We start from the raw sequence: 21,349 nt of genomic DNA, 5'->3' as shown, positions 1-21,349 counted from the left end.
AACATCCAAAACGCGTTCAAGCGCGTGGGCTCGGCAGAAGAAAAAAGATCCGCATGATCCTCGGGAACAAGCGAAAAACGTTTCCACTCCTCAAAAATAGTCGGTGACACGCAACAGAAGTTTGACCGTCCGAGAAGATGAAGCGACAAAAACTAGAAGGTGAACAGTCGGCTCGGGAAATCCATTCATGAAGCTCATCATTCTACTGAATCATTTAGCTGGGGGGCAAACTGTTGGGGTCGGATTTGACCCAGTATAGCGAGCCGACCATACCGCCTCGGGAGCCATATATGAATTATTCCGAACCGGACCAAAACACCTCGGAGTTCTCGTCAAGAGCCCATACCGAGGCGATATCGAGAACGCTTCGGGCAGTCTCATAAAGTAATCCCCGACCCGACCTCGGAACGCCTCGGGGATAAGACTTGGAAAATCAACCCGAGGCGGGCTCGAAAACACCTCGGGATTTTGAAGACCAGGCAAGCACCAATGTATACAGCCTACTGAGTAGCTAACCGGATTTGCTAGCTGATCCTTAGTAGCAACCCTCCTAGTGTCATGTTAAACTCTCGTGCTGCCATTGTTTCTGGCGAGCTTATTCCTTGCCTACCTTGTTCTGGTGACAGTGTCAGTTTCATGTCCCCAAGGACCCGCATGGTTCGAGGATTACTAGCGATTTTACGTTCTTGCACAAGAAACAGAGCTATGTGTTCGGTGGCGGGTTTATTATGTGTTCTCTTGCGATCAGTGGAGGAGATAATATCCAAGGACGCCACTATGATGTGGAATGCAGCAGTTTTTTTTCACTGTATTCAACATTTAGCCGGGCACTCTCTTAGTGTTGATGATTTGTATAGATGGCTTCATGTTATCAAAAAGTCTCTTCCAACAGTGTGGTCAAATCCATTGATAGATGCCTTGGAGAAGGCAATGAATGGAAAGGAATCAAGAGGACCTGCGTGTAGCTTTGAGTTTGTTGGTGAAAGCTCAGGTTTACTTGGTCCAGGAGAAAGTCGCTGGCCTTTTACCAATGGCTATGCATTTGCGACTTGGATTTATATTGAATCATTTGCTGACACATTAGATGCTTCAACCGCGGCAGCTGCAATTGCTGCTGCTTCAGCGGCAAAATCAGGAAAAATATCTAATGCAGCGCCTGCGAATGTACACACTGGTGAGGGTACTGCTCATATGCCTCGTCTGTTCAGCTTTTTGACCCCTGATAATCAGGGAATTGAAGCTTATTTCTATGCACAATTTTTGGTGGTTGAGAGTGGCAGTGGGAAAGGAAGTAAAACTTCACTTCATTTCACTCATGCATTTAAGCCTCAGTGTTGGTACTTTATTGGCCTTGAGCATACCTGCAATCAGGGACTTTTAGGGAATTCAGATAGTGAATTACGGCTATATATTGACGGGTCGTTGTATGAAACTCGACCATTTGACTATCCTCGGATATCCAAACCGCTTTCTTTCTGTTGCATTGGGTCAAATCCTCCTTCTACAACTGCTGGTCTACAACGTCGTCGACGTCAGTGTGCTTTGTTTGCTGAGATGGGACCAGTTTATATATTTAAAGAACCGATTGGTCCTGAAAGAATGACACGATTGGCAACTAGAGGTGGGGATGTTTTGCCTTGTTTTGGCAATGGGGCAGGTCTTCCATGGTTAGCTACAAATGACCATGTCCGTAATGTGGCAGAGGAAAGTAGTCTTTCGGATGCAGAGCTTGGAGGATACATTCACCTACTTTACCACCCATGTCTACTAAGTGGGCGGTTCTGTCCAGATGCTTCTCTTTCTGGAGCAGCAGGTGCTTATATTATACTCTTGATTTTTAATATATCTGAGAAGGCTCTACAAGTCTGAAAAATATTCCCTAGTATGATGTGTTTTATTAGTACTTGTTTTCAGATGCTCATTTGGTTGAGTTTGTTGTATACTTTTATCTGTTCTTGTGCTATCTATATCGCTTTCACTCGGTCTCACTATTCTCCATTTTCATATGAACTTTGTTTTTATTTATCTTGTGTCTTAGGAGATGAGAAAACACCATATTCTTTTTCTGCTGTAGTTTTCGCACTTTGTTATTTGGTTTTCCCTTACTTTGGAAGTTCGTTATTTTTTCTTGATTAAGGCACTCAAAGACGACCAGCTGAGGTAATTGGACAAGTCCATGTTGCAACGAGAATGAAGTCTGGAGTCCTTCTGGGCCTTAGCTTATGGAGGACCCATGTCTTTGCTTCCTCTAACCGTAAGCAGTGTGCACAAAGATAATCTAGAGCCATGTTCTAGAAATGTTCCATCTTCTTTGACAACATATTCTCTGGCTGCACCTATTTTTAGAATGATCTCATTTGCTATTAAACATCCTGGGAACAATGAAGAGTTATCTCGTACTAGGGGGCCTGAAATTCTGGCCACAGTTCTCGGTTACCTTCTTCATTCACTTGCATCCTTTGATATCAAGCACGATAGAGTAGGAGATGAGGAGCTAGTTGCTGCTATTGTTTCTCTTTGCCAATCTCAAAAGATCAATCATGCTCTTAAAGTGCAGCTCTTCTGTACACTATTGTTGGATCTGAAGATATGGAGTGTGTGCAGTTACAGACTCCAAAAGAAGCTGTTGTCATCTCTTCAAGATATGGTTTTCACCGAAGCAACAGCTATGAGGAATGCTGATGCCATTCAGGTACTTCTGGATGGATGTCGAAGATATTTCTGGACAATTCAAGAGAAAGACTCCGTGAACACGTTTTCTCTAGATGGGGATGCACGTCAAGTGGGGGAAGTTAATGCATTGGTTGATGAACTTTTGGTGATTATTGAACTTCTAATGGGAGCAGCATCTCCTTCGTTTGCTGCTGATGACCTCCATCGATTACTTGGCTTTATAATTGAGAGTCCACAACCAAATCAGGTAACACGTTTCTTAGTGATATTTCATAATTGTTAAACATGTGTCATTTCTCAGATCTTTTAATATTTTTTCTCTGACATCATTCAGTTGTTACCTCTATTTAGGTTGCAAGGGTATTGCATCTCATGTTTAGGTTGGTTGTACAGCCAAATGCTGCAAAGGCTCAGACATTTGCAGAGGCATTTATCACATCTGGTGGGATAGAAACACTTCTTGTTCTCATAGCAAACAGAGTCAACACAATGGGCCTGGTTTGTTAAAGTTGGATTCAGTTCCACAAGATAATGAGGGTGACCCTCATGCTCATGATGATAATGTAGGATCTTTGAAGGAAACAGAGTCATTTCAACAAGTAAAAGTGCATGGATCCGAAACTGTCATTTGTGAGACTGGCTCAGTTACCCTCTCCAGTTCCGTGAATGCTGACAGAATATCCTCTGTTTCTGAAACTCCATTCAATAATAATGCAAGAAACAATGTTGACGATAGAGATCGTGTCATGGTTGGGATCATCAGATTGATTGGTGCGTTGATTTCAAAAGGGCACTTAAAATTTTCCGTTGGTGCCAAATCTGATGTAATGAGTAACCTCATGGGTAGTGAGTTTCGTGAAAATGGTGGAACAATGTTTGATTATAAAGTCGCATTGCTTCTATTTGCTCTGCTGAAAGCATTTCAAGCAGCTCCAAACAGATTGATGACCGACAATGTCTACACAACTTTGCTTGGGGCTTCGGTATGACATGTCTTAATATATCTTTCATTTGTTTGATCTATCTTTAAGCGTAGCTGGTTTAATGTCAAGAATTTGGTGGAAAAAGAGAGTCTCTGAGGTGCAACTTTTTTTTAGTAAGATTTATATGTATACCTGGTTTAATGTCAAGGATCTTTCTTGCAGGTTAATGCTTCATCAACTGAGGATGGCCTGAACTTTTGTGATTTAGGTCATCGATTTGAACATCCTCAACTTCTGTTAATCCTCCTGCGTTCTCTACCATTTGCATCTAAGGCACTACAAAATCGAGCACTTCAGGTATAAATGTCATAGTTAAAGACACTTTTGTGCACCAAATGCACTTGTGAAAGTGCTCTACAAACTTCTACTTGTCCGGTCTCTACAATGTCTCCTTCTGAACTCACTTTTTCTACGTCAGGATATTCTATTTTTGGCTTGTACCCATCCAGAAAAAAGGAGTAGTCTGACCAAAATGGAAGAGTGGCCTGAGTGGATCTTGGAGATTTTAATCTCTAACTACGAGGTATAACTCAAACGTTAAAAATTTTAAAGTTCGCCTCCATGATTATTGTATCAGTAATGAGCCAAGTTGGCTATATTTACACTAGTGTGATAAGGCGAGTTACATTTTTTATCTGGCAAGTCTCTTAAGCATGTACCATAAAACTTTAAAAATGCTGACTATTCTGCGTACACACAGAAAGATGCAGGGAAACAATCTGCTTCACCCGGTTCTGCTGAAGAGGAGGATCTGATTCATAACTTCTTGATCATAATGTTGGAACATTCAATGCGCCAGAAGGATGGCTGGAAGGTAAATTTGTTTGTTTCAGCGGTCTACCAGATTAATTCCCTTTCACGTTTTTTCCAAGCTCATTTGTGTTTATTTATATTTTTCGCTACATCTGATTCCTTTTACAGGATATTGAGGCTACAATTCATTGTGCAGAGTGGCTTACTTTTGTTGGTGGGTCTAGCACTGGGGAGAAACGAATTAGGTATTTTCATGCACTACTGCGCCACATTTTACGCGTGCCTTTTGGGATGCCAATAACATTTTGAGTGTCATCTGTTTTTCTTGTCACATTGTTAGTTTGTGAAGGTATCTTTTGGATCATATTGTTGTTGCACTGTAGTGCTTCTTCCATGTATTTTGAGATAAGCATGTTTCTGTTCAATTATATTTACACTTTTTTCCTAATACTTTTTTCAAAGGCGTGAGGAATCACTGCCAATTTTCAAACGAAGACTTTTAGGTGGATTGCTAGACTTTGCTGCCAGTGAACTGCAAGCTCAGGTATAGCTCCTGTTTTATCTTTGACTTATATGGTTAGTTATACAATTCCTTGCTAGAGAAACACGAAGTTCGTCTTACACATGCATTGTATAGTTGACATTGGTCGTACTCTCACAAGAAAATATTGTCAGATCTTTTTTTATTTGCTCTATATTAGCTATAATATTGTTAAAGACAGTAAGCTTTCAAGCCTTGTTCTGTTATGTTGGTCGACTGCTATAATTTAACCTACACATTAAACTTTCCCCAAACAGACTCAAGTTATAGCTGCAGCATCTGCTGGTTTCGCGGCAGAGAGTCTAACACCAAAAGATGCAAAAGCGGGAGTAGAAAATGCTGCACTGCTTTCAGTGTTTCTAGTGGAAAATACAGTTGTGATTTTGATGCTTGTCGAAGATCATTTGCGACTACAAAGCAAGCAAAATTGTGCTGCAAGCGCAGTTGATGTCTCTCCATCTCCTCTTTCACTTGTTTATCCTCCCAACTACCGTTCACACACATTGCCAACGGTCGGAGAATCATCAGAGGTTTCTAGTAGCTGTGCTTCAGTGTCCAGTGATTCAGGAGGGGTCCATTTAGATGTAAGTGGAAATTACTCTCAATTTCTTTCTTCCGGATCAATATCTCCCCTTATTTATTGGCTTTTTTCCTTTTTGTTTTTATAACATCATTTAAGAAAGATAGTTCTGATCATCTGATTAACTTTCTGCTATTTTCCTGCTTTTACTTTTTCTTCAGATACTTGCTTCAATGGCCGATGCAAGTGGCCAGATATCTACAGCCGTAATGGAGCGTCTTGCTGCTGCTGCTGCAGCTGAGCCCTATGAATCTGTTTCTTGCGCTTTTGTTTCATATGGAAGTTGTACCAGGGATTTGGCTGATGCTTGGAAGTACAGAAGTCGATTGTGGTACGGTGTTGGACTACCTTCTAAAACTAGTTGTTTTGGTGGTGGTGGAAGTGGTTGGGACTCTTGGAAGCATGCTCTACAAAAAGATGCTCAGGGTAACTGGATCGAACTTCCTTTGGTTAAAAAATCAGTATCCATGCTTCAAGCCTTGCTGCTAGATGAGTCTGGACTTGGAGGTGGCCTAGGAATTGGTGGAGGATCTGGTACCGGGATGGGAGGGATGTCAGGCCTCTACCAGTTGCTAGATAGTGATCAGCCTTTCTTATGCATGCTTCGAATGGTACTCTTGTCTTTGAGGGAAGAAGACCATGGTGAAGATAGTCTGTTGATGAAAAATTTAAGTTCTGAAGATGGTATAACTGGTGGACTCCAGTGCCCCTTAGGAAATTCTGCCTCAGTAGATATCAGTTCTCAGTTGTCTATGCGACAGTCACCATCAGCTTTATTGTGGAGGTAAAGTAATAACATGTTTTTTCTTACTTCCCTATGTGACTTTGCGAATTATAAACCCATCTGCATTGATACGATTTTGTCCAAAGTATGTTGTCGCTCACTCAAGATTATGACCACATGCCTTAAGCATTTTTAGACTAGACTTTGTCACAAAATTAGAATACAAGGGCATATTTGGCATCTTTTGGACGCCTGACTTGACGTTGCATGCCTTCTAAATGGTTGTTTGCTCATAGAGAATTTAATGTGACTGTTTTTTTTTATCTCCAGTGTGCTCTCTCCCGTTCTAAACATGCCAATCTCTGATTCTAAGAGGCAGAGGGTATTGGTTACTACATGTGTTCTATATTCTGAGGTTAGTTCTCCCCTAATTAAGGTTCCATACTTCAATTAATTATGGTCTGGTCTCACATTTTCATGTTGAGTTTTTGGAGAACGATAATGGAAATTGCTCCCCTAGTCTTCTTTGTGAACTTAATAATGCTCACTTTGTTTTATTTTATGGTTTTTCGATTTTTTGATTCAAAATCTGTTGCAGGTATGGAATGCTGTTAGCAAAGATAAAAGACCACTACGTAAGCAGTATCTAGAGGCTATTTTACCACCATTTGTTGCAATTCTCCGAAGATGGAGGCCTCTTTTGGCTGGTATTCATGAACTTTCCACTGGTGATGGTGTGAATCCCCTTGTCGTTGATACTCGTGCTTTGGCTGCTGATGCACTTCCCATTGAGGTTCCACAAATCTGTTCACATACCCTGTAGTTTCTATCACATATATTTATAGCTTCTGACAGTGCTGCTTCATCCCTTAGCCTAAGGTATTAAACTGTTACTTTTTATTCTAGGCGGCTCTCTCTATGATTTCTCCGGAGTGGGCAGCTGCTTTTGCATCGCCTCCTTCTGCAATGGCACTGGCAATGATAGCTGCAGGGGCAGCTGGTTGGGAAGCGCCGGCACATCCAGCACCTCCAGCGCCTCCACCTCTTAGGCGAGACAGTTCATTACTTGAGCGTAAGAGTACCAAACTTCAGACCTTTTCAAGCTTCCAGAAACCCTTGGAGGCTCCAAATGATGATACACCAGGTCGAGCAAGAGATAAGGCTGCTGCAAATATTGATTCACATTTATTGATTCAACCGCTCACCAGATTGACAGGCGTATGCAAAATGATAAAATAGTGAAAAATCGCTTATGCATGGGAATCCGTGGTTGGCGCAAACTCGTTCGTTACTTGGTGGACATGAGATGCTTCTTTGGACCCTTCGGAGACCATTTATGCAGTCCCAAACACGTAAGCTACGTTGTTCTGGGGTAAATTTAAAACATGTTGAGAACATTTCCAGTGATGTAACATCATCACATATGCAGGTTTTCTGGAAACTGGATTCTATGGAAAGTTCTTCGAGGATGAGACAATGTTTAAGGAGGAATTATTCTGGCACTGGTCATCTTGAGACAACAAGAAACTATGGGGATCAGACATACTTGATGAATAATCACGACTCACCTGTTCTTGCTGTTGAAGCAATATCAAAGGAAATAATGTATGAAGATGATGAACATGGAGATGCCGATGATCTTGAAATAGAGGGTAATGTTGGAGAACGCAAAGGGGAAAACGAAGAGAGAAGGTCTGGCTCACTTGAGGATGCAATAACACTGTCAACTGGAATCAACGATCATCGACCTTTGAGTGAACAGAATATGGTTCAAAATTCTACAGAAGTAAAAGATCTCAGTGAACTTAAAGAAAGGATTGTTCTTGAAATTTCCTCTACTATGGTCCGACCACTAGGGGTTGTGAAAGGAACCTTTCAAGTATGCTCTCACTAACACTACCTATTTATCTTTTGAACAAATAGCTGACACAAATGAGTATTCCATTGATGACCAAGAAATAAAACAGAGCATAAGTGACCAGATTTTGTAATGTTTGTTTTCTGTCTTTCTCAGATCACAACACGGAGAATAAATTTTATTGTTGACATCAGAGAAGACCAACATTTGGATGAAAAGTCAGACGGTTCAAAATCAAGAGACGAAGAAAGAGATCGAAGTTGGCTGATGTCTTCTCTTCATCAGATTTATAGCCGACGGTAAAGTTCATCATTAATGTTGTCTCTAGCTCACTATTTCCTCCGCATTATCATGTAAATAGATGGAGACCTATATCTTTGTTAATATTTTTCTTTCACAGATATCTACTGAAGAAGAGTGCTCTTGAACTATTTATGGTGGATCGCTCAAACTTCTTCTTTGATTTTGGGGTATCTAAAAAACTCTCTCTGTTACATTACATTATTTGATCTCTTTCGTTGGAAATTTCAAGTTTCTAGCTCCTCTCACTATATGATGTTTGATGAAAACTATAGAACACCGAGGGACGAAGAAATGCTTGTCGGGCTATTGTTCAAGCAAGGCCTCCTCATTTGAAAAATATTTACTCGGCAACTCAGGTTTTTTTTTTTCCCTCCGTTTGCCCATTCTTTAGTGCATGGTGGACAAAGCTAGGAATCAAGCTGAGTAAATTTTTCTCAATGCTGCAAAACTTACATAAAACGTTTCCTTTTTAGAAGCCAGAACAAGTTTCGAGAAGAACACAGTTAATGGAGCGTTGGGCTAGATGGGAGGTAACCAGAGAATATCCTTTATCTCCATCATGCAATTTCATTTTGTTCCCTTGAATAACATCTGGCAGTAACTCTCGCTGGATACTTTGCATCTTTTCTGCAGATCAGCAATTTTGAGTACTTAATGCAGCTCAACACATTGGCTGGGCGTAGTTATAATGACATCACTCAGGTAAATCTCGTGCTAGTTAAAATGTTTTTTCTTATAATCTTTGATATCATTTTCTCTTTGGTTATCTTGATCTATTTTTCATATCTTTGCAGTATCCTATTTTCCCATGGATTTTATGCGACTATGTATCAGAAATTTTGGACCTATCAAATCCATCTAATTACAGGGATCTTTCCAAGGTGGTATTATTAGTAATTTATTATTAGTAGTTTTTCGCTTTATGCTTGCCTATAGTTATCCATAAACCTATAAAACTGGTTGTAATGTGGATCCGTATATGTTCAGCCAATTGGTGCACTGAACCCGGAGCGGCTGAAAAAGTTTCAAGAAAAACACTCTAGCTTTGAAGATCCAGTCATCCCCAAATTTCATTATGGTTCACATTACTCAAGTGCTGGAGCAGTAAGTTATCTTCTCTATGATATCTGCCATAGTTTTTATCATTTCTTCTCTTACATTTTCTTCGTTTTAAAACTCTGTTCCTCCTATCACCAAAGAAAGACAATAATTAGTATTTTGATTTGCAAGAGGATAGAGTTTTCACTAAATACTAATGATGGTCTAATAATTTGTTATTTCTTGTGTGTAGGTGTTGCATTATCTAGCTAGAGTCGAACCTTTTACAACCCTTTCGATTCAACTGCAAGGTAGAAAGTTTGATCGTGCAGACCAAATATTTTCAGACATTGCAGCCACTTGGAAAGGAGTTCTCCAAGATATGAATAATGTGAAGGAGTTGGTAAGACTTGGTTCCTCCCAAAAACATTCAAACGAGTATCCATAATCGCCGTCCTTTGCTTTGCAAGTGAAGAGCCTAGCCATATTTATTTTGCTTCCTCATTTTCGTATATTATACGACCATCTATCTTTAGGGTTTATGAACTTACGGACAAACCCGGAATTGTTCAAAAGTTTCAGGAAAATTTATTGCAAATGGTAAATTCAGTTTGTCTTTGGCGTTTTAGTTACATTCGTTTTTCATGGTATCAACATTAATGTGATTTTTTTTATTTACAGAACACAACTGATCCAAACACTCACATGGTCTCAAGCTTTTCAAACCCAACTACCAGCGAGGTTTGCTACTGAATAAGCATTAGATAGACAACAAATTTCATTTAGGGATAAGTAATTATTTTGGTGATATCTTTTTTAGACTGAACCTGATTCAGACATGAACATTGTCTCTACCCCTTCAAATGCAACTACAAATCAGGTAATAACTCTAACGTTCCATTACATTTAATTTTCAAGTGCTTATGTATTTTAAAATTTTGAATTTTATTTTTGTTTAGATTGACACTGAATCTTCCGAGGCGGCTAACTATGAAAACAGCAACTCGTCTATCAAGACTTCTAAGAACACTTCAAAGATCACTAAATTGACCCCGACGTCAAAACGATCACTAACTTCATCGAAAGATAATGCAGCTCAAAAGTCATCTACAAAGCCTAAATTGTTGTCCAAGGCTGAGATAATAAAGGTTGATGTTTATTCGTATATTATGAGTTTATAGAGCAATTCTGAGACTCGGACCTATCAATTGGGATAAGATCACAAGACACATAAAATACAACAATAGATCGACTGGTCTAAATGGGGATCAAAAAGACAAACACACATGCACAATTTTGCATTGTTTGAGCCTCTGCGTGCCATCACTACAAAACATCCTCCATTAATGGGTATGAGGGTAGTTGAGCTTCTTCATCTTCATCCTTCTTCTTGCATATGTAAATAAAATGGGAATCAGGATCCTCCAGAACATAATCATGTGGCAGCATTCCCTCACTTGTTATAGGTATAGCTTCCATACAAGACTTTGCTGACGAGCTGCAACTTTCTGGCCTTTTAAATCCTGGTCTTGCTGCAAGAACACGGAAGGAATGAAGCTAAGAATACAATTTCAAAAGAAAATTTGTTGCAAAACATGGAAGCTTACGTATAATGTATAAGGAGATCTTCCAGTTGTACGCAGAACGAGTCAAATGAGGCATTCTCACTTTCGGATCACCGTAGGTTATCTACCAAACCACCACAACAAACACAAAATATCTTATATATCCTTCTAGTACCAGTGACAATGACTATGAACAGTTACAGACATAGAATGCAAGAGAAAGTATGTTTGTTACCAAAAAGTAGGTCCCTCCAGGTTTAATCAGCCTGCAATATGAAAAAAGAGAAGAGTTTTATTGAGAATATATATATTAAAAAAGAATCCAAAAACTGGCATCTATATGAGATGATCCAGGAGCAGCCATGATGATATTAGTGACCTGCTAACTTCACCCAACATTCTCGAAGCACTTAGAAGAGCATCACTGCCACACTGGAACCCACCGTATCACACAAAACAAGAAAACTTAAAAACACATGTAGACATGAACACGAGAAACAAAAGATCAGGTTCCGTACCATCAATGAATCAAGGGTTCCTACACAATCCAGCAGCCGCAACAACAGGTAACAATATATCACTTCTAAGCTTTTCACCATAAAAACAGAGTAATTGGTGGTTGCTACAACATACCTTTATCAATAATAGTGTCAAAGGAATCGTCTTCAAAGTAACTCATATCTCTAACATCCATTTGCATATCTGTTGGGTAAAAACAGAGTATAATAGGATAAAGCTTCTTACTTTACATATTTCTAAAGCTAAAGTAATATAAACTAGAGATGTGAAAAGAAGTGTTACATTTGAGCTGAGGAACAGATGCATATTTGGTTTGCATCATCTCAATAGCCACTGAAGAGATATCAACATTCATGATGTCCTCATACCCATCCTTCACCATATCCTCTGACATCACTACACCAAAGAGAAGAACAGGGCAATCACAGTGTATTAAATTTGGTTGCTGCTCAAGTCAAATTCAATCACTGGTACAGACTTCTTCAAATCTATTGGCAAAAGGAGAGAGAATTACGGGAGTTGCCACAGCCAACCATGAGGACTCGTGAAGAAGTAGAGACGAAGCTGCGGACAAAAGGGCGGAGAGAAGAGTAACATTGGTACCAGTCGAAAGAAAGCGCGTCTTGCACGTAACGAGCGTCCCAATAGAGAGCGTCTCCATAGTTGTAAGTGTTGCAGCTCGACACGTCCCTCTGCATCTTTCTCTCTCTCTCTAAAGATCCGATCTCAGATTCTGCGGCGGAGCTTTTTCTCTTCGTCGTTGTTTTTGACCAGCTTACGAAGTTTGGGCTTATTACAGGCCCAATACATAATCATGTGAAGCTGAAGAGTGACACGTGCTCACACATTGTTATTAGCCTCATAATTGGGCTCAAAGTAAGGAATTAAAGCCTCATCTCCGCCCATTAATTAATACGGAGTAATAGTTTACTGATTTGTGAAGGTTTATTTTATTTTTTTCTAATCAAATGATAAAACTTTTGCAGATTTTTACATGACAGTAGTAAACTACGTATTTTGATTTGTCGTTTTTATAAAAAATAATAATTTCTTTATCAGTGCTGTGTCGGGCAATTAGAACCTTCTTTCCATTTCTAAAAGATGTTACCAACTATTGACCAAGTATTTAAAACTGATAACGACACTTATTTATGAGTCTACTAAGTACTAACGATATTACTAGTTGTCAAGTAAAAATATCTAAATCCTTTTTATCTGAGTGCCTTTTACAAAATTTTGGATGATTATCTAATGAGCATCCATAAATAAGCTCAAATTTTAGTTAGCTACTTGACCATGGTTAACTCTAACAAGGATGATAAATTGATAATGATATAACGGTTCGGTTCGGTTGCTTTTGGAAGAGGACGAACCATAAAGAAAGAAGCTCAAAGCCCACCCATTTTCGTGATTACAGGCTTTTTAGCAAAAGGAAGCAGCACGTGTTCTCAAATTAACCATAGTTAACTCTTCAATATAACCATGGTTAACATTTAACCTCTTCTTCTTCTTATTAACTTCATCACTCTCTTTGTCTTCTCACTTTCTCTTCTCCACAGTTCAACTCAACCTTCCAAATTCCAATGGCGACATCACGAGCTTTCACTCTCTTCGCTTTCACATTATCTCTCCTCACCGTAGCTTCTACCGTCTCCGGCCATAACATTACTCAAATCCTCTCTGATACGCCGGAATATTCCTCATTCAACAACTACCTTTCTCAAACAAAACTCGCCGACGAAATCAACAGCCGCACTACAATCACCGTCCTTGTTCTCAACAATGGCGCAATGTCTTCCCTCGCCGGAAAACACCCACTCTCCGTCGTCAAAAATGCTCTCAGCCTCCTCGTCCTCCTCGACTACTACGATCCTTTAAAACTCCATCAGCTCTCTAAAGGCACAACTCTCACCACCACGCTTTACCAAACCACCGGACACGCTCTCGGGAACCTAGGATTCGTTAACGTCACCGATCTCAAAGGAGGCAAAGTCGGCTTTGGCTCCGCCGCTCCTGGCTCCAAGCTCGATTCCTCTTACACCAAATCCGTTAAACAAATCCCTTACAACATCTCCGTTCTCGAAATCAACGCTCCGATCATCGCTCCCGGAATCTTAACCGCACCTGCTCCTTCTTCCGCCGGAGTTAGCAACATCACCGGACTTCTCGAGAAAGCCGGTTGCAAAACCTTCGCGAATTTGCTCGTATCGAGCGGTGTTATTAAAACATTCGAATCCACCGTTGAAAAAGGCTTGACGGTTTTTGCACCGTCCGATGAAGCTTTTAAAGCTAGAGGTGTACCAGATCTGACGAATCTCACACAAGCTGAGGTGGTCTCGCTCCTAGAGTATCACGCCCTCGCTGAATACAAACCCAAAGGATCGTTAAAGACTAACAAAGACGCTATCTCCACTTTAGCCACTAACGGCGCCGGTAAATACGATTTAACGACGTCAACTTCCGGTGACGAGGTTATTCTCCATACCGGCGTTGGTCCGTCGAGACTCGCCGACACGGTGGTCGATGAGACACCTGTTGTTATATTCACTGTGGATAATGTGCTCCTTCCCGCTGAGCTTTTCGGAAAATCTTCATCGCCGGCGCCGGCACCGGAGCCAGTGAGTGCACCGACACCGACCCCGGCTAAGTCACCGTCTCCTGTGGAAGCACCTTCTCCAACCGCAGCTTCTCCGCCAGCACCACCGGTGGATGAATCTTCACCGGAAGGAGCTCCGTCAGACTCGCCGACAAGTTCAGAGAACAGTAATGCGAAAAACGCGGCGTTTCACGTTAACGCTCCTGCGTTGTTCACCGCATTGGTCACTATTGCCGCCACATCTCTCTTGTTATAAACAAAACCTTAATTACGAAGACTGCCATTGTCTTCCTTCGACGAGTTTTTATTTCTTTGTGATGCTGTTTGTTAAAAACTGGGAATTAGAGTGTTACGGTTTACGTTTAATCTTATTAGTTAATTTAGAATTGGATGATTGTTATTGTTTTGTTTTGGTGTGTTAGTTTGTAGTAGTGTCGAAATATTGAGATCTTCTAATTGACTAGTTTCCATTTTGTGGTTTGTGTTCTCTTGCGTTTTTATTTGTTCTAAATTTCAAATTAATTAATTATGCTAAACAACGTCGTAAGATTAAATGCGTGGATTAATGGACCATTGGAATTTTGCACCCAAAAAAATGGACCGTTGGAACTTGAACCTGTGATATCCCACGTGGAGAGAAAACGAAGAGTGTCTTCTGGTCCACACCGTCCTTTATAACTTTCTTTTCAAAATAGAAAATACAGGTTTCATATAAGCCCATTAACTTATATTCAAAGCCCAAGAGAGCCCACGTTATCAACACAGCCTGTCGTTTTTAGTTTGGTAAGACGACACTCATTTTAGACTGTTTGGACTTCAAAGTACCCCGCCTTTTTCATTGTTTCAAACGGTGTCTAATGTTGGTCAAAAGGAAGAAGACGAAAGATAATGTTGCGTCTGAACCACTCGATGCCAAGCTATTATCTAAACGTCTAGCTGAGCCTAAATCCAAAGGATCACATCAACTAGCTCCTTCCCCGATAACATAGCTTATCGTAACTACAATTTCTGGAGTCCTCACCACTTTTTTCTAATGCTTGGCAACTGAAAAACTAGATTCCTTTAGGTGATTCTCTTTTAATCTTCAAATTTCATGCCTAATCTGTGAAACTAGGAATTGCTGATAATGTTTTTGTGGTTGACAATGTAAGTATAATGCTTAAAGATTTGAATATTTACATATCATAGATAGAGACGCATTATGCATGGGAGTGCTACTCTAGTTAGAGATTCACATATGGTACCATCTTGCAGTAATGAAGGGGCGTGGTGATTTTGATATGGACCACTTGTATGCATCAAAACAAAACTCATCATTGTAGCAACTCCAGAAATTACCCACGAAATCGTTTGCTATTTATGATTCCTTCTTCTGTGTTTTTTATGCCTTAGCTTGTATGAGATGAAGAATAACTTTCATCTTTTTGTTTGTGGTGGACAATGCCTAGTCTAAAAATAGTAAATAATATAGGTAGAGAATCATAACAGCTTTGATCATTTTGAAGCATGATAATAATTCCGGATGTTGACTAGCTCCTACAATTTGCAATTTAGTCTTTATTAGTATAAGTTTTCTTCCCCCTTCTTTATTTCTTTTCTTGTTTGTCTTTCAAATTTGGTTGCATCTCAAAAAAAAATATCAACACAAGAAATGAGTAAGAGTTTTATAGTGGTCCTAGTCCTTAGATCAATTATATTTATTTTTTACTATTCATATCACATGCTTAGATTTCATTTTACATAGGAACAAGATATATGTCTCTTTGGAACCAAGGTTTTTTCCTTAAAATTAGACCCCAATTATGAGGGAAACCTGGTTTGAACACGAGATGCCAAACCGCGAATCCAAGACTTCGACCTTTGAAATGGGTTTGGTATTAAGGTAAAGGAGTTTTCTTTTGAGCCTCTTTTGAAAATAAAAGGTGCTTATGGATTAACTTTTTAAAATCAAATTGTAGTACATGCATAGTTGGTCCAAATTTCATGTGATCTTTCTCTGTAGTTGATTACAACTAAAGTAATCAATTAGTATGAAATTGAATGATTTGGTATGGTCGATTTACGTATGTACCTCTCAAGTGTTTTCTACTAAGTTTGCACTATTAGTACAGTAACTATTCAATCAAGAACAAGAAACAGAGAGTCTGAGAAAGAGAAGAGTCTGTTTTGGTCTTCTTCTTCATCATCTTCGTCCTGAACTCATGCATATCTCTGGCCCCTCTATAATCATGAGTTTCCTTTTGCCATCATTACCTTCAAAAGCCTTGTCTTTCTTCATCACTCTCTATCTCAAAAGAAACAACTACAGCTTTATAGATCGTCTATATAAAGCTTACTCTTCCATTGTGTTTACTCAGTTCGTTTTGTGTGATAAAACCACAAGAAGATGTGTCTGACAACTTCAGAGCCACCATTCCCAGACACTGACACACCAACTATGAGATCTGCTTCGTACCATATCAAACATAAATCTAAGACACAAACCCATCTTCGTATCCTTAATCTCACCAGGTTCAATTTCATCTTCCGCATATATCAAGCGTCCTCAGACATTGACTCTATTTTTGTTTCTGAATTATATAAAACAGTACTTTCTTTTTCATTGTAAGCAGGAGGAGAAGATTACTGAAGGAACAGAAGGAGATGGAGATGAGGAACTTGAAGCTTTTCGTAGAGAATCAAAGCATCATACGAGAGAATGAAGCTTTAAAAAAGAAAGCTCTTCTTCTCCACCATGAAAACAATGCTCTGTTTGCTCTGCTTCACCCAAAATACTCCCCTGTTTCAACCTCCTTGCTTCAGTGATCTTCGTGAACTTTGTTTATTGATTCTTCTCGTCTTCTTCTTTCCTTTTCCAACCTTTAATGGTACTAAAATAAAATCAAACTAATGATTTATGGGTGATTTACTCTTCTATGAAAGCTTTGATTATTCTTTTTCATGTACCAAGTATTAACATACATATCCATGATCACTTTCAACTAAAAAATTTCGTTGCTTAATATGCCGATCCGTGATAGAGATGTTTCCGACGACCCAAACCTCAGACAACCATCATGTCGTTTTATACAACAGAGCAAACACGCAAAGACAAAACACAATCATCCAGAGAGGAGAGGGAGAGAGAGATAGAGTAAGCAAAAGCCATTAGATTCATCACCAAAAGTAACAGACCAAACATTACAACAAGTAGAAGTCTTGATCCATCTGTGAGTTTCTCATCAGCTAAATAACTAACAACTGAACGAAGAAAGTATAAACACAACCAATCTTCAGGGAAGAGACTCTAATATCGACCGATTAAGATGAAGTCATCATCATCAAGTACCTGAACATCTCTGTCTCCTACAAAATGCTCCCTTCCGATTTCCTTCACCAGTTTAACGAACTCAATCCTTTTGGACAGAGGCAATGGCACATAAGGTAACCGAAAAACCGGCCTCGCAACTCCTAACTGAGCCAAAGCAGTGTTTACACCAATGGGATTCGGTTCTTGGAATAGCCAATCCATTAAAGGAAGAAGCTTTGCGTTCAACGCTGAGTTTCTACCTTCAAACATCAACTTCCTCATCAAACCCGGAACTAAATTGCTAGTAACCGATATCACTCCAGTGGCACCGTGATCCCATCTAGAATCATGGCACTGATCATCATTTCCACTCCAAACGACAATTCCCTTCTCAGTATACTCTTCAACTCGGTTATTACCAACGCATTCCTTAACCCCAGCCATATTAGGGTTCTGAGAGAGTTTAAAGATAACCTGGGGAGGTATATCCTGGCACGTTCGACCTGGCACGTTGTATATAATAGTCGGTCCCATATGAAGAACGGTTTGAAAATGCGCATTCATGCCTTCAATGGATGTTTTTCCATAGTAAGGGTTAATGTGCAGTGCCCCGTGCATTCCCATGGCGAATCCTTGCTCAGTGGCATGAATAGCTTCCCTAGTCGAGTTACTTCCAGTGTTTCCAATGACTTTGATCCTTCCCCCAAAACAATTTACAGTATGGCCGATAAGCATTATGTGCTCATCCCAGCTCATCAATTGGCCTTCACCAGTTGTACCACCAACAATCACACCTTCAGCACCGTTTTCTATCTGCGTGTTGACTAAGTCATCGTATGCTTGGAGGTCGAATCTTCCATCAGGTAAATACGGTGTCTTAATGGCTGTGATCACTCTAAGGGACCTTATGTCGTCTGTGTTTGTCCTGCCAACACAAAAATACAAGAGAAAGCTGCTGAAGTATGAACAAAAACAATAGTAAACATGAGAAGGAATAGAAGATGCACCTGTTTTTATCCTCGAGACTGCGCATAGGAAGATGGAAGTTAGGTACAACAGCTGCTATTGGAGAGACCCATTTTGCATTCCTTCTGGTTTGATGAGCAAATAAATCAATCACTCAGAGATCATAAGGCAATGTCTAAGCATTAATCTAGCCAATCGATCAACAGATATAAACACAACTACAAATCCGATTCTTCAAGAGAAAAAGTTATTGCTTTAGTAACCAAAGCAATATATTCATTGTTCTACCTGTGATACAAAAATTTCAATTACACTAGAGAGCTGTCGAAACCAAATCCAATACCAGTAACTATAATCCCAATAAGATTAGGCATAGAGAGAGAGAGAGAGAGAGAGAGTAACCTCTTATAGCTCTGCAATTGATTTGATCGAGGAAAATGGAGGGCAGAATCAATGGAGATCAAGCCGTAATTTTTCAAAGCTGACATCTTTCAAAACCCTAAATTAAATCGGAGCTCACTAGTAGAATCAAATTGGAACAACGAGAGAGATGGCAAAATTAGTTGGAGGCGGTGATGATACGAGTGGAGACACTGTTGATAATCGAAGAGGGAAAACGTTTCAACGAGGCGAAGATCGATTGAACTCTGGAAGTGGTAGCAGGTATGCTGACGTCAGATTCCGACAAAAGTAATCGGTTTTGTAAAGATGAAAGAAAGCGGCGGGAGAGAAGGTGATGATGAACGCAGGACGCCAATCTTTAGGGCTTCCCCTTTCTCTTGATCCTAATCAAATTGGGCTTTAAGAGGGTTTAGATTCGGCCCACACGTCCAGAGATTTCCGGGCTAGACTTTTTCTGATAGGATTTCGATTCATATTTTTGTTTAGGAGAATTTTTTTAAGTTCTTAGAGCATCTCCAATGGTTAAGAACGAACTACTTCTTAATCTAATGCTAAGATGTTTGCTAAGATTAGGCTAAGATATATCGTTGGGGATGCTCTTAGTTATAAGTTAACCAGGGTACAATTATTGATTTTCATAATTTTTTGTTCTATAGTTTACAATCGAAATTTTAGTTTTATAAATGTAACTAGAATACAAAGTATTGACTTGTGTCTATAACCTAGAAAAAAGTCTAGAAAAGTGTATGCCAATGTAATCATCTTGTTCCCAAGTCTTGCCATTAAACAAGGAAGCAAGATTATTCTCTTTAGCTACTTGTGCACGAAAATTTTAACCAGTCTTCTCATGCATTTTTCTATGCTAACTTCTAAATCTTGATCAAGCTATAATCATTTATCAAAAAACATGAAGATTTCATTCAATATCAACTACTACATTATAAACATCAACTCAAGGAAGATCACAACACTAGCCCCTATATATATAAAGATCAATCCGAGATCAGACCGTTGCGTTTCGGCTCGCAACATAAATCCTTTTATCCGATCGAAAATTTTCCAAAAACCTTCAGGTATTAATCAAACGTTAAAACAAAACCTAAGAAAGTGAAAAAGGTAAAAAGTGAAAAAGAATAAGAAGACGAAACTTATATTATCAATGATATTATCTTAGAAAGACGGTCGTTGCGTTCCCCAATAAGCTTCACCTGGCAACGAAACAGAGTTAATTAAATTCGACGGCGACCCAATAAACGATGTCGCATCTTGCATTAACTGTTTCTGCGTTTGCGTTCCAATCGCCCTAGCCGCGTTTCCATCTATTTCTCTTTCAGTTTCCTCCTCCTCCTCTAGTGGCAGCCTCTCGTAAGATGCGTTTCCAAATGAAGCTGCCATAACGACCACCGGACTTGATGCCGTAAGCGGTCCCACCACACTGCCTCCGATCACTTGACCTTGACCACCGGCTAAGTAAACCTTTAAACCAGACGCAGCTGGTGGTGCCGGTGGAGGAAGAAACGAACCCGAGAGAGAAAGAATCTCAAACCGTCCGTGTAAACTGACGACGCCTCCGCCAGGTTGTCTAACGGTGACGTTTGTAACGGCCCCGTTTCCGGTCAAGACGCAAACGCCACGCTGACGGCGTCTAGCGAAGACGGCTAGGCTTTCCATTACATCGCAGGCGTTGGTTATCTCCATGACGTGACATCTGAAGGCGTTCGCGGAGTCGCGAGTGACTATGATTGGTGCTTTGGGTTTGTTCTTGGAACCAGCAGGTCTGCCACGTGGCCTTCTCTTCTTGATATTCTCTTCTCCGGAAGGAAAGGTGGCTAGGTCTTCCCCTATATTGTTGGGTTCAACTCCTTCTTCTTCTCTGCCGCGTTTTTGTCGTCCAGCGTTTTGATGGTGATAGTGCTGATGATCACTTGATAGAAATTGCGGTGTATGAGAACGAGATACCTCATCCATTCCTCTTCTGATTCGCTAAAAAGTTGGTCAATATAGGGGAAAAGAAGGCTTTTAGGTTGAATAGATTTGGTGTCCCTAAATTAATGAATCAAATATAGAGTTATTTATATATACATATAGTTAGGGCTTGGGAACGTGAGGTTGATGAAAAGTGGAAGTGAAGCAGTGATACATGTAGGAGAGAAAAGGGTTTGAAATATGGAGGTTTAGGGTTTAAGTTGTGGCTTAAGGTAAACAAATCAGAAGGATGATGGGTTCTGTTATGGCAATAACACAAGAGCGTGCCCCCATGGTGCGGTATATGGGTTCCACTAGTTTTGGTCTTTTGAAGTGTGATGTTCAAGGAAAAACAAAGAGTTGAATAAGAAAATGAAAAATATGAAGCAATCTAACAAACAAACAAAAGTAAAGATGAGGCGCTTTTTGAAAAGATACACCAACGAATTACCGTTAACCGTGATGGTGAAATTTATGAAAAGGGAAAGATTTGAATGGGCGTGAAACCGAGAAAGACGAGCATGTGCCGGACATGGGGAATTGGATTGGGACCCAAACAACACTAATGAAGTCAGATTACAAAACACAACGAGT

General features: G+C 39.9%; 6 protein-coding genes and 1 long non-coding RNA gene across 12 annotated transcripts; 4 read left to right on the top strand and 3 right to left on the bottom strand.

The window, feature by feature from the left end:
* Positions 1 to 717: 717 nt before the first annotated feature.
* AT3G60920 (beige/BEACH domain protein) lies at positions 718 to 10,634 on the top strand (the record flags this gene model as incomplete). Of its 2 annotated transcripts, none has more annotated exons than NM_001340063.1 (27): positions 718 to 1,813; positions 2,039 to 2,113; positions 2,229 to 2,920; positions 3,025 to 3,171; positions 3,252 to 3,656; positions 3,819 to 3,953; positions 4,075 to 4,179; positions 4,357 to 4,470; positions 4,578 to 4,654; positions 4,872 to 4,953; positions 5,208 to 5,534; positions 5,692 to 6,314; positions 6,585 to 6,669; positions 6,853 to 7,047; positions 7,161 to 7,472; positions 7,684 to 8,133; positions 8,269 to 8,411; positions 8,513 to 8,582; positions 8,688 to 8,771; positions 8,892 to 8,945; positions 9,049 to 9,117; positions 9,210 to 9,299; positions 9,403 to 9,519; positions 9,707 to 9,856; positions 10,135 to 10,194; positions 10,274 to 10,333; positions 10,413 to 10,634. In NM_001340063.1, the coding sequence occupies 27 exons, from the start codon at positions 778 to 780 to the stop codon at positions 10,632 to 10,634; spliced, it is 5,979 nt and encodes a 1,992-aa protein (NP_001325702.1). The 2 variants fall into 2 exon arrangements, with proteins under 2 accessions (NP_001325702.1, NP_191651.3); NM_115956.3 differs by having other exon boundaries at positions 931 to 1,813.
* On the bottom strand, positions 10,590 to 12,418 carry AT3G60910 (S-adenosyl-L-methionine-dependent methyltransferases superfamily protein; the record flags this gene model as incomplete). Of its 2 annotated transcripts, NM_115955.6 has the most annotated exons (8): positions 12,052 to 12,418; positions 11,820 to 11,933; positions 11,652 to 11,720; positions 11,537 to 11,556; positions 11,398 to 11,450; positions 11,254 to 11,284; positions 11,061 to 11,142; positions 10,590 to 10,985 (listed from the first exon to the last, which is right to left on the bottom strand). In NM_115955.6, the coding sequence occupies exons 1-8, from the start codon at positions 12,233 to 12,235 to the stop codon at positions 10,780 to 10,782; spliced, it is 759 nt and encodes a 252-aa protein (NP_191650.2). In that variant the 5' UTR covers positions 12,236 to 12,418. The 2 variants fall into 2 exon arrangements, with proteins under 2 accessions (NP_191650.2, NP_001326988.1); NM_001340062.1 differs by having other exon boundaries at positions 10,780 to 10,985; positions 11,820 to 12,288.
* Positions 11,404 to 11,674, top strand: AT3G09495. The gene has a single exon (NR_141540.1). It is a non-coding gene; the product is annotated as an other RNA (long non-coding RNA).
* Positions 12,419 to 12,722: 304 nt separating the features above from the next.
* On the top strand, positions 12,723 to 14,670 carry FLA10 (FASCICLIN-like arabinogalactan-protein 10). Its single transcript, NM_115954.3, has one exon. The coding sequence runs from the start codon at positions 13,121 to 13,123 to the stop codon at positions 14,387 to 14,389; it is 1,269 nt and encodes a 422-aa protein (NP_191649.1). The 5' UTR covers positions 12,723 to 13,120; the 3' UTR covers positions 14,390 to 14,670.
* Positions 14,671 to 15,862: 1,192 nt separating this feature from the next.
* On the top strand, positions 15,863 to 17,087 carry ZPR2 (binding protein). Of its 3 annotated transcripts, NM_001340061.1 has the most exons (3): positions 15,863 to 16,015; positions 16,491 to 16,644; positions 16,746 to 17,079. In NM_001340061.1, exons 2-3 carry the CDS (start codon positions 16,520 to 16,522, stop codon positions 16,936 to 16,938), a joined length of 318 nt encoding a protein of 105 aa, NP_001319809.1. In that variant the 5' UTR covers positions 15,863 to 16,015; positions 16,491 to 16,519; the 3' UTR covers positions 16,939 to 17,079. The 3 variants fall into 3 exon arrangements, with proteins under 3 accessions (NP_001319809.1, NP_191648.1, NP_001118868.1); NM_115953.3 differs by lacking the exon at positions 15,863 to 16,015 and having other exon boundaries at positions 16,131 to 16,644; positions 16,746 to 17,081; NM_001125396.2 differs by lacking the exon at positions 15,863 to 16,015 and having other exon boundaries at positions 16,487 to 16,644; positions 16,743 to 17,087.
* Positions 17,088 to 17,264: 177 nt separating this feature from the next.
* DHDPS1 (dihydrodipicolinate synthase 1) lies at positions 17,265 to 19,223 on the bottom strand. 2 transcript variants are annotated; one of them, NM_180399.3, is made up of 3 exons: positions 18,791 to 19,223; positions 18,430 to 18,513; positions 17,265 to 18,347 (listed from the first exon to the last, which is right to left on the bottom strand). In NM_180399.3, the coding sequence occupies exons 1-3, from the start codon at positions 18,874 to 18,876 to the stop codon at positions 17,420 to 17,422; spliced, it is 1,098 nt and encodes a 365-aa protein (NP_850730.1). In that variant the 5' UTR covers positions 18,877 to 19,223; the 3' UTR covers positions 17,265 to 17,419. The 2 variants fall into 2 exon arrangements, with proteins under 2 accessions (NP_850730.1, NP_191647.1); NM_115952.2 differs by having other exon boundaries at positions 18,430 to 18,510; positions 18,791 to 19,098.
* Positions 19,224 to 19,708: 485 nt separating this feature from the next.
* AHL18 (AT-hook motif nuclear-localized protein 18) lies at positions 19,709 to 21,151 on the bottom strand. Its single transcript, NM_115951.2, has one exon. It carries the CDS (start codon positions 20,756 to 20,758, stop codon positions 19,961 to 19,963), a length of 798 nt encoding a protein of 265 aa, NP_191646.1. The 5' UTR covers positions 20,759 to 21,151; the 3' UTR covers positions 19,709 to 19,960.
* Between the last annotated feature and the right edge of the window lie 198 nt (positions 21,152 to 21,349).

Source organism: Arabidopsis thaliana, chromosome 3 (genome assembly GCF_000001735.4).
Source record: "Arabidopsis thaliana chromosome 3, partial sequence".
Taxonomy (NCBI): domain Eukaryota; kingdom Viridiplantae; phylum Streptophyta; class Magnoliopsida; order Brassicales; family Brassicaceae; genus Arabidopsis; species Arabidopsis thaliana.
Note: the sequence above shows the minus strand (reverse complement) of the source record. Positions and strands in the feature narration are given on the sequence as shown.

What these genes read in the sequence shown, in the direction of transcription:
- FLA10 (NM_115954.3), top strand. Translation starts at nt 13,121, where the DNA reads ATGGCGACATCACGAGCTTTCACTCTCTTCGCTTTCACATTATCTCTC.
- ZPR2 (NM_001125396.2), top strand. Translation starts at nt 16,520, where the DNA reads ATGTGTCTGACAACTTCAGAGCCACCATTCCCAGACACTGACACACCA. An exon ending in CGTATCCTTAATCTCACCAG is followed by an intron (nt 16,645 to 16,742) that starts GTTCAATTTCAT and finishes TTTCATTGTAAG; the next exon opens with CAGGAGGAGAAGATTACTGA.
- DHDPS1 (NM_180399.3), bottom strand. Translation starts at nt 18,876, where the DNA reads ATGTCAGCTTTGAAAAATTACGGCTTGATCTCCATTGATTCTGCCCTC. An exon ending in CAATTGCAGAGCTATAAGAG is followed by an intron (nt 18,514 to 18,790) that starts GTTACTCTCTCT and finishes TCATCAAACCAG; the next exon opens with AAGGAATGCAAAATGGGTCT. An exon ending in AGTCTCGAGGATAAAAACAG is followed by an intron (nt 18,348 to 18,429) that starts GTGCATCTTCTA and finishes TTGTGTTGGCAG; the next exon opens with GACAAACACAGACGACATAA.
- AHL18 (NM_115951.2), bottom strand. Translation starts at nt 20,758, where the DNA reads ATGGATGAGGTATCTCGTTCTCATACACCGCAATTTCTATCAAGTGAT.